Raw genomic sequence first — 11,437 nt, forward strand, 5'->3', positions numbered from 1 at the left:
TTGGTTTTCGACACCGAGTTATCGATATTCGGTAAAGACGGTACTCGTGCGTTATCGATGAAAAAGGTATCGACGACATATAAAGGACTCGGGGCGTGTTTATCGGGTTATAATTAAAAATAAAATTGCCTTAGAATCATAACGAGGCGCCCAACCGTAACCATTCATTCGCCCTACGTTCAACCACAAAGAGGAACCAACTTATTTTGGGCTCAGTTTACTGTGGTCGAAGGTAGAAGCAAACAAGTAAAATTACAACAACTCACTTGTGGGTATTTCACTGACAAAAAGTATTTGAATTAAGGAAAGAAAAGTGCATGTGAAAATGTCAACCAAAAGCAAGGTAAGTTTTTCATTAGTCGAATGTTTGACAATACCCACTATCTCACGCTATCAATCGTTATCGAACTAATACAAGTGCGAAGTGTTTTCCGAAGACACAATTTATGATTAGGTTTTGTATTTTTAATTAAGCTTTCTAAGGTGAAACAATATTTCAATGATTTGCTATACAGATGCGTGAGATTGATGCTGGTGAGATTATGTGCGACCCGAGGTCAGCTGTTGTCGGTGGTGGAAGTTTTGGAATGGTTTTCTTGGGTGAACACAAGTCACTCAACAAAGTTGCTGTTAAAATTCTGACTGTACAAGGTGGAGCAAGAGACATGCGACTTATTAAGAACACGTAAGTGAATAAGTGTTTGTAAGTAGTCATGCAAAGTACAAGTACGTAAGTGACTGTAAATACGGGTAGTTAATCTTTGTAAGCTGGTCACAGCCTGTTGGGTGACGTAACAAGTTGCAATACATGCAGGATGAGACATAATTATTAACCATTGTATATTGTGTAGGTGACGTAACAAGTTGTTATATATAGAGGATGAGATATAATTTTGACTAATGTATAGTGTGTAGTTACCAGTTTACTGTCTTCACGCAATATTCCAACAATTAATATTGATTGCAGCATCCTGAACGAATTTGGGAAACTTCAAACCGCACAATGTGAAAACGTAGTCAGAATATATGGTTGGACGATGCTGTCCTGTAGCATGGGTTTGGTCACAGAATATTGTGCTGGCGGAAATCTACGACAACTACTCCTAGATAACAACCTCGACATCAAAATTCCTCTACGTCTTCGGATGCTCAAAGAAACCATAGATGCAGTCGTTTTCTTCCATGAGTTTCCAGAGAAACCTCTGGTTCACGATGACCTGAAACCCGAAAATATCCTTGTAACCCACGATCTCCATGCAAAGGTTGACTTTGGTAGCGCTCGTTTGGCCGCAGTAACTGGTTCGACCACCATTCGGGCTCCAGTCGAAGGTGAAAAAATCCAATTCACTGCCGAATATACGGCACCAGAAAAGCTAGCAAACATCACAATGAAACCAAAGAAAGAACACGATGTTTATAGTACTGGAGTGATGACCCACATGTTCATCTTCCGTGAATCTCCCTACCCACCATTGGATGCAAACGAACTTCGGGTTGCAATCATCGCCGGAACGAGACCCGACTGTGACGAGATTGAAGATTTGAAAGCAAGCTTGGGTGACGGTGACAGGGAAATCCTCACAACGATGGATGAAGAAATGAAACGATGTTGGGATCAGGATCCGAAGAAGAGACCTCCTATGAGAGAAGTTCACGACCGATATCAAAGCTTGTTAGACAAGCAAAACCCAGCTGATATCTTGCAACACGTGACAGATTCTGTGCGGCAAATGGATTTAAACGAACCTATCTCACCCAATCAGGGCCAACTCGTTCCGCTTTACCAGTTTTCTACACTCACTGGAAAGTTTCATTCGTCGGAAGGTAAAAATGATTTTTGAAACATGTGATTAGTTGTTGATGTTTGTTGTAAGGAATGCACTACATTTGCTTGAGTCCTTTTAGGTTAATGTTGATTTTGTATGTTTGCATTAGCCGGAAATCCTGAAAGAAGCAGTGACCTTCCTAGCACATCACGTGACAACCAACAAGGTCAATCACAACACGATGTATCTGAAGTACAAATGTCATCCACTCAACAGCATGTAACTTCGTTGCCAAGACAACAAGGTACACGCTTTGCAGGAATTCAACTGATCGTCTAGTTAAGTCTGCAAGAGGCTCAAGTATTCTTTCTTGCATCGTGCAATCAATTCAACTGTTTATTTCGCCGTGCCTTGAAACCACGACAATTCAAATTGCATTGTGTATTTGTAACATGCATTGACTTTGTGTTCGTACTGAATCTAATCCAACATAGTAACAAAACATTGGTATATTGGTTTTTCGTTAGTGCTGCCGTTTAAAGCAATGTTGCCAAACCAGTGCTTCAGGGTAAAAACTTTCTGTCTCATCATGCGGTTAACGAATTGTTGTTTTTTTTGACAGGTGACGTCACACATCTTACACTGGAGCAAGTGTTTCAACAGCAAGGTGAGTGGTTCAGTTTCATTATTATTAAAATATTTTTCAGCATTTTTCCTCCGTCCCAAATTGTCGCAAAGACAACAATATTTTGTCTGTAATCTCACAAAAAACGAGCATTTTAACATGAACCCAGATGCTGTTTTTTTAAAAAGTTCAGTGGCAACACATGCTTTTAACAAATGCCACTTACAGCAAAATGGAGTTAAAGATCAGTGTGACTTATTGTTAGGACAATGACAATTATGGTCTTTGTTATGCAACAATGGACGCATTAGCAACGCCTAAACGGGTGAACACTAGTGCAAACTCGATTCGATTTCACCTCGTGTCTTGGCATGCGAGAACATGCATAGTTTTCCCAAACGTATTTGTTTTAAAGCAAGGCGTGAATATTAGGATTTGTTGACAATGTGATTACGTCATACAATATATTGCCATAACGAAACATTAATTTTAGATAGATGCAAAAACCAATCACTGGACAATTAATAAAAGTTATTGTTTGTTTAGGTGAAACCAACGACAAAACTCAACTGTTGGAAAAGTATTGCAAGCAGCTAAAGGATGAAAAATATATTGAAGCAAACTTTACGAAGCAGCAACTCTCTCGGTTGATTGAAGCTCGGATTAAAACCACGGCTAAACATTTGATGGAATTTGCAAACAAAAACATAACTGAGAAGAGATTTCTTGAAGCTTTGTTGTTTTTCCAAATATCAACAGATTTCCATGCCAAGAATCCCAACCCCGAACTTGCAGCTGAAGGTTTAACGGATTGTGCGCTTGGATTAAACGACACAAACGAAGCAATGGTGGAAAGTGACGTCACAAGCAAGCCCATTGTTGGTGATTACGTCATTCCTTTGATCAGAGACATTCGCCGGCAAATAGAGAACTTAGCAAACGTTGATGACAAACTACGCACTGTGTGTGTGGCTCAATGTATTCATGCCGCCGAATTGAGTCTTGGTTTAATCGACTCCTGGCAATTGGGGGAAGGAACCATCAATGAAGGGTTGGAACTGATGAGGAGAAAGTTTGGAGCAGATTCAGTAAAGCACCAAGTATACAGACACTTCCTCAACAACCTTGGTGTTTTCTGCGCGAAAACATCACGGATTCGTGACGCAATCAATTATTACCGGGAAGCAATCCAAGCCTACCCAATGGCTGAAGATTTCTGCACTGAAGAGGGAAGAGTGAAAGTGATTAAAATAAGTGAAGACAATCTGAAACTAAACGAAGGAAAGTTGGACGAACAGTGACTGTGTGATATTCAAACAAATGGAATTATGTTTGATATCGGCCAAAATACGGTCTTCAATTGAGTTTGTGACGTCATAATGGCCATTTATATCAGATGTATCAATGATTTAGCTTTAAAATTTGTAAGAATATTTTCTTTGCTTTTTCTAAAATCTTCTACAACTAACGTTCAACCAATGCAATATTTGTAAACGGACGTAGAAATTTGTAGCACTGTTCAGTAACCGCGTGTCGTCCTATGTTGTCTTCGCAACCCATCACCTCCCAGTGCGACTGAGTATGTGATTCTACAGCAGAGTGCGATTCTCCGTGAGGAGTGTGACTTTCACATGACCCCGGACTCCATAACCACGTGGTTTTATCAGTTTCCATGATATTTTGAATTTTTTGTACATAGTTCATTTATGTTGTGGTCACTAGCGCCAAATAAAATCATTTGTTTTTAATATTTCAGTTCAATGTTGATCGCCAAACCATATTCTGTACCAATTGCTTCTCAACTTTCCACACTTGCGAAACGTTAAGTTGCGACCCCGTGATTTCACAAAATCACCGTTAAATGTAGGAAAAATGTCAGTCAGAGAATTTAAATAAAGCAAAATCAGATTGCGAAAATGCCATATATTGGCGGACTCACAAACACAATTGATTGGGGATCGGGGGAGATTTGAATTTCCTCCATTTTGTTTAAATGTTGCATTCTGCTGCTGTGCTGGTAAGGTTTCTCAAAAGACTCCTCACCTCAAGTAATTTAACCAACATAAATAGCGAAAATCAATCAAATTGTTACCAACCAACTGAGAATAACAAATATCGATGTTTTCATTGAAAGTGTTACGCGGTCAAGAAGAAGGGAGGGGAGCAATTCCAAATACGCGTGTATGAAGTGACAACCGCGACACGAGAAAAAGACAATGTCACGCTTCGATGCACAGGAGAACAGTGTGGACGCCACAATGTAAACAAATGTGGGAACAACAACATGGACAATAAGGACGGGGTACGTAATAATGAAACGAAGCGGGTAAACTTAGCGTCAAAAACAACGCTAATAATAAGTCACAGTTTATAATAAATATCATAAACAAGCAATCATCTACTGGTTTACAGTAAAATGATTCCTTTCAAAAGTTTATAGCGAACCTTAGCAATAAGAAATGTTTACTTTTATGTGTTTACCACGTTTTTCAACAGAAAATACTGATTGGCTCTGTACTACCTCCTAGCGGTAAGCTTTCTTTAGTTGCTTTGTCACTTGGAGGTGTTGGAGGTTTTTATTGCGGACAAACGTGATGTCGTAATATTTCTCTGGTTGTTTTCCAAACTTCGACGACAGAACTCTAAAATGGAAATAGGAATTTATGTTGTTTGTATTCTCCCTCGTAACCCAACTTTCTGAATCGTTGTGTAAACATGGTTAGTGATTCCAAGCAGGGGTCTGTGGGATGGTGTGCCAGGATATATGGAAGAGATATTTTAACATTTAAATATTCGAATATTTTCCTCTTGATCTGTTTCCACGTTTCCTTGTTCTGATATTTCGTTCTTGTTTTCTTTCACACAAATATATTTTATTTGCTCAACTGAATCGAAGACATGCCAATAAACACAAGTTGTTGATTTAAAATATTGTACTTTTTTGATTTGCATATAAACAACTGCGTAAAAGGAACAATGTTTATAGGCTGCGGTTGTCACAGCAAGTGTTGGAACAATACCATGTATAAAACCTGCTGATGTTTCGCATACCTAAGCCATGTGGGCGCATCCAATATTTAAAATTGCCAAACAAAATCTTTCTGTTAAGCTTATCAAACACCGGAGTTCAAATGAGATTTTACAACGCCTAAATATTCCTCTTGCTGCGAACTTTATTGACCTGGTTTTAACACGAAAACTCTTTTCAGACTCTAGGTAGAAAAGTTTTTTAGCTTCCCTCTGTGGGATAAAGTCTTGTTTCCACAAAACAACCAGGATTCAAGCAAACATAGAAATCCGTTTAAACCAGTCTGACGACTTTTTATTGCCGATAAATTTGAGCGCAATAAAATCCAACCCGATTTAAACATAACGAATGACGCTTGTGGTTCACAATTAAAAGTTTTGTGGCTTTGGTTTACGACTCCCAGCAACAACTTTAGGTCAGGTATTGTAAAAGACTTTCACTTTTCAAACAATAAAAAATATTTGGTCACAAGAATTCATTGCACAAAACATGTTTTTCTTCAATTTTTGTCCAATGCATGTGGATAAATATCCATGTTTGTACTTGTGTGTTCTCTAATTCGCAGGTGCTATAATTTCCAGTGCATACAGAATTTAATGCTTGTGAACAAAGATTCCTAATTTAGAGCATCAAAGTTTATTCCTTATGGCCAATGGGACAAATTCTGTGTTTTTTTTATCCATTTAAAATATGTAAAGTTTAAAATAAATCCTTGTGAATTGATTCTGGGAATCATTTCCCATTCTGTTGCAAGTTGCCCTGACGATTTCCACCTTATTTTAAATATATACACTCTAAGAAACTTTCGTTTCAGGCTGAAATCTGTCAGTCTTGTTAAATTAGACAAATATATTTAGGTTTTTTTAAAGCATCATCAGTGTAAAAAGCAAAGCATAAATTAGGTTAAAATAAATAGGATCTCCAAGTACGCTTTTTATAGACACTGATGATGCTTTTAAAAACCGAAATATATTTGACTAATTTAACAAGACTGACAAAATGTCACACACGCATATCTGAAGTTCCGTTTCATTGCCAGCGACTTGTTGTTGATATTTGCATTTGTGTGTTTTCGGGATCATACATCCGTTGTCAAACTAGAAACGGAAAATTCTGCTGGTTCGAAGATTTTGCTTCTGATCAAGTATTCACAAGAGTGTCCGAATTCCGAAAAAATCCTGCTCGTAATCACAAATTCCGACGTCACTAGAAAGCAAACAGTTGTACGCAACCATAAAGCTTTCCGTTATTTGAACAATAGGTGGGATGACGTGGAAGACATTTAATGATCTTGTTACGAGATTTTACCAGAGTTCAGTCCACGGGAAAGTATTTCATAGTACCCGACAGTAGCAGAGCAGTTTCCAATCAAGTGAATTGAGAAGCACAAACTTGAAACAAAATCATGATCAGCCACAACAAGGTAGGAGTTTTATGCAATATGAGCAAAGTATGCAATATGAGCAAGGTAAATACTATTGAGGTCAGCATGTACAAGCGGTGATTTAATGCAAAAGCTGTTTTCGTCACAGATGCGTGAGATTAATGCTGGTGAGATTATGTGCGACCCGAGGTCAGCTGTTGTCGGTGGTGGAAGCTTTGGAATTGTTGTTTTTGGGTGAACACAAGTCACTCAACAAAGTTGCTGTGAAAATTCTGACTGCACAAGGCGGAATAAGAGACATGCGACTTATTAAGAACACGTAAGTGAATAAGTGTGTGTAAGTAGTAAAGTAACCTGCAGGTGCTGATGGTAATACGGGTAGTTACCATTTGTAAGCTGGTCACAGCCAGTTGGGTGACATAACAAGTTGTGTAATACATGGAGGATAAAGATATATTCATTCAAACAATGTTACCAGTTTACGGTCTTCATGAAATATACCAGCAATTAATATTGATTGCAGCATCCTGAACGAATTTGGGAAACTTCAAACCGCCCAATGTGAAAACGTGGTCAGAACATATGGTTGGACAATGCTGTCTTGTAGCATGGGTTTGGTCACAGAATATTGTGCTGGCGGAAATCTACGACAACTACTCCTAGATCACAGCCTCGACATCAAAATTCCTCTACGTCTTCGGATGCTCAAAGAAACCATGGATGCAGTCGTTTTTTTCCACGAGTTTCCAGAGAAACCTTTGGTTCACGATGACCTGAAACCCGAAAATATCCTTGTAACCCACGATCTCCATGCAAAGGTTGACTTTGGCAGCGCTCGTTTGGCCGCAGTAACTGGTTCGACCACCATTCGGGCTCCAGTCGAAGGTGATAAAATCCAATTCACTGCCGAATACACAGCACCAGAAAAACTCAAGAAAATGACTATGAAACCGAAGAAAGAACACGATGTTTATAGTACTGGAGTGATGACCCACATGTTCATCTTCCGTGAATCTCCCTACCCACCACTGGATGCAAATAAACTGTGGATTGCAATCATCAACGGAGAGAGACCCGACTGTGATGAGATTGAAGAGTTGAAAGCAAGCTTGGGTGACGGTGACAGGGAAATCCTCACAACGATGGATGAAGAAATGAAACGATGTTGGGATCAGGATCCGAAGAAGAGACCTCCTATGAGAGAAGTTCGCGACCGATATCAACGCTTGTTAGACAAGCAAAACCCAGCTGATATCTTGCAACACGTGACAGATTCTGTGCGGCAAATGGATTTAAACGACCCTATCTCAACCAACCAGGGTCAACTCGTTCCGCTTCACCAGTTTTCTACGCTCACTGGAAAGTTTCATTCGTCGGAAGGTAAAAATGATTTTTGAAACATGTGATTAGTTGTTGATGTTTGTCATAAGCAATGCACTACATTTGCTTCAGTGCTTTGTGGGTAATGTTTATTTTGTATGTTTGTATTAGCCGGAAACTCTGAAAGAAGCAGTGACCTTCCTAGTACATCACGTGACAACCAACAAGGTCAATCACAACACGATGTATCTGAAGTACAAATGTCATCCACTCAACAGCATGTAACTTCATTGCCAAGACAACAAGGTACACGCTTTGCAGGAATTTCACTTATCTTCTTGTTGAGTCTGCAAGACCAACCTTGGCTCTTGCTATAATTAATCTTTATTACATCATGCAATAAATTCAACTGTTCATTTCAACAAACATTACAGTCACGACAATTTAGATAGCAATGTAAATTTGCAACTTACATTGATATAGTGTGCAGCAAAATAGCCTTAGACCATATTGTACTTTGGGTATAATGGTTTTCATTAGTGCTACCGCTTTAAGCAATGTTACCTAACCAGTGTTTTAGGACAAAAACTTTCTGTCTCAAATGCGCCATCATGCGATTAATGAATTGTTACTTTTTTACAGGTGACGTCACACATTTTACACTGGAGCAAGTGTTTCAACAGCAAGGTGAGTGGTTCAGTGTAATTATTATTAAAATATTTCCAAGCATTTTCCTCTGTGTCGTCGCAAACAAATCATTTTTTGTCTGCAATCTCACAAAAAGCACTTTAACATGAACCCAGATACAGTTTGTTGAAAGGTTCACTGGCATCACATTAAGGAAATATCCAAAACATTTTATTCCGACAAAGCCGAAGTAAATTGAAAATAGGCAGGCGAGGTTTGAACTAACGACCCTTCGCACACCGTTGTACCGTTGTACAGTTCTACCCATTAAACCAGGGGTGCGCAACCTTTAGCTCAGCCAGGTCAAACACAACTACCCAGATTAAAGCACGGTCAATTTCTTCCGCAAAATTATGGCAGCAAATTATCTTTAACTGCTTATAGTGATGACAAGAAAAACTTTGCTTAATGCACACTTACAGTAAAATGGGGACTGGGATGATTGTGGCCTATTGCATGAACAATGACAATAATGGTCATTATTCTACAACAATGGACTTATTAGCAACGCCTAAACAGGTGAACACTAATGCAAACTCGATTCGATTTCATCTCGTGTCTTGGTATGCGAGAACATGCATTGTTTCCCGAAACGTATTTGTTTTAAAGCAACGCGTGAATATTAGGATTTGTTGACAGTCGAATATGATTACGTCATACAATATATTGCCATAACGAAACATTACTTTTAGATAGATGCAAAAACCAATCACTGGACAATTAATAAAAGTTATTGTTTGTTTAGGTGAAACCAACGACAAAACACAACTGGTGGAAAAGTATTGCAAGCAGCTGAAGGATGGAAAATATATTGAGGCAAACTTTACGAAGCAGCAACTCTCTCGGTTGATTGAAGCTCGAATTAAAACCACGGCTGAAGATTTACGGGAATTCGCAAACAAAAACAAAAATGAGAAGAAATTTCTTGAAGCTTTGTTGTTCTTCCAAATATCAACAGATTTCTATGCCAAGAATCCCAACCCCGAATGTGCAGCTAAAGGTTTGATGGAATGTGCGAAGGAATTCAGAGAAACAAACAAAGCAATGGTGGAAAGTGACGTCACAAGGAAGCCCATTGTCGGTGATTACGTCATTCCTTTGATCAAGGACATTCGCCAACAAATAGAGAACTTAGCAAACGTTGATGACAAACTACGCACTGTGTGTGTGGCCCAATGTATTCATGCCGTCGAACGGAGTCTTGATTTAATCGACTCCTGGCAATTGATGGAAGAAACCATCAATGAAGGATTGGAGCTGATGAGGAGAAAGTTTGGAGCAGATTCAGTAAAGCACCAAGTATACGGACGCCTCCTCAACAACCTAGGTGTTGTTTGCGCGAAAAAGTGACGGTTTCGTGACGCAATCAAATATTACCGGGAAGCAATCCAAGCTTTTCGAATGGCCGAAGATTTCTGCACTGAAGAGGAAAGGGTGAAAGTGATTAAAACAAGTGAAAACAATCTGAAAACAAACGAAGCTGCGTTGGCCAAACAGTGACTTGCGATATTGAAACAAATAGATGTTTAATATCCTACGAAATAACGTCTTCAACTGAGCTTGTGACGTCATAATGAACATTTGTTTCACTTATAGTTATGATTTATTATTGAAAATGTGTAAGAATTTTTTCTTTGTGTTTTCTACAATCTTCTGCAACCGTGTCGTCCTATGTTGTCTTTCGCAACCCATCACCTCCCAGTGTAACTGAGTATGCGATGCTACAACAGACTGCAACTCTCCGTGAGGAGTGTGACCTTCACATGACCCCACACTTCATAACCTTGTGATTTCATCAGCGTCCATGCTATTTTGAATGCTTATATATAGCTATTTTTTATGGTAGCCATTAACGCCAAATAAAATTATTTGTTTTTGTTATTTTTGTTGAATGTTGATTGTCAAACCATATTCTGTATCAGTTGCTTCTTAACTTTGCACACTTGCGAAACTTTAAGTTTTAATACAACCTTGCGCGAACGTGATTTCACAAAATCACGTTAAATGTGGGTAAAATGTCAGTCAGAGAATTTAAATGAAGCAAAATCAGATTGCGAAAATACCATATATTGGCGGACTCGCAAACACAATTGATCTAGATCGGTGGCGATATGAATTGCTTCCATTTTGTTTAAATGTTGCATTCTGCTGCTGCGCTGGTAAGGTTTCATTCACTCATTTATTCATTCATTGGTTTATTTTGCCTAAAGTATTTCAGCAATAGAAAGATGGGGAATGCGAGAGTATGGGCAGGGGGACGCTGGATTAACCTTCAGGTTTTCGGTGCCAAGCGTCACCCTTGGTCTAAGGTTTCTCAAAAGACTCACCTCAAGTAATTTAACCAACATAAATAGCGAGAATCAATCAAATTGTTACCAACCAACATCACACACCTGTCACGGTGATAATGCTGACTGAGAATAACAAATACCAAATATCGATGTTTTCATTGAAAGTGTTACGCGGTCAAGAAGGGGGGGGACCAATTCCAAATACGCGTGTATGAAGTTACAACCGCGACACGAGAAAAAGGCAATGTCACGCTTCGATGCACATGAGAACAGTGTAGTCGCCACAATGTAAACAAATGTGGGAACAACAACATGGACAATAAGGACGGGGATGAA

At 39.0% G+C, this 11,437-nt stretch overlaps 2 protein-coding genes and 1 pseudogene across 2 annotated transcripts; all 3 read left to right on the plus strand.

Moving 5' to 3' along the window:
* Positions 1-215: 215 nt before the first annotated feature.
* On the plus strand, positions 216-2,664 carry LOC145903138 (ankyrin repeat and protein kinase domain-containing protein 1-like). Its single transcript, XM_082991213.1, has 6 exons — positions 216-343; positions 516-685; positions 968-1,824; positions 1,936-2,070; positions 2,389-2,433; positions 2,657-2,664. Exons 1-6 carry the CDS (start codon positions 326-328, stop codon positions 2,662-2,664), a joined length of 1,233 nt encoding a protein of 410 aa, XP_082847339.1. The 5' UTR covers positions 216-325.
* A 366-nt stretch (positions 2,665-3,030) lies between these two features.
* On the plus strand, positions 3,031-4,038 carry LOC145903640 (uncharacterized). Its single transcript, XM_082991748.1, has one exon. The coding sequence runs from the start codon at positions 3,078-3,080 to the stop codon at positions 3,690-3,692; it is 615 nt and encodes a 204-aa protein (XP_082847874.1). The 5' UTR covers positions 3,031-3,077; the 3' UTR covers positions 3,693-4,038.
* Positions 4,039-4,607: 569 nt separating this feature from the next.
* Positions 4,608-10,662, plus strand: LOC145903139 (uncharacterized; annotated as a pseudogene).
* The last annotated feature ends 775 nt before the right edge of the window (positions 10,663-11,437 follow it).

The sequence above is a fragment of the Ascidia mentula genome, chromosome 5 (genome assembly GCF_947561715.1).
Source record: "Ascidia mentula chromosome 5, kaAscMent1.1, whole genome shotgun sequence".
Classification (NCBI taxonomy): Eukaryota; Metazoa; Chordata; class Ascidiacea; order Phlebobranchia; family Ascidiidae; genus Ascidia; species Ascidia mentula.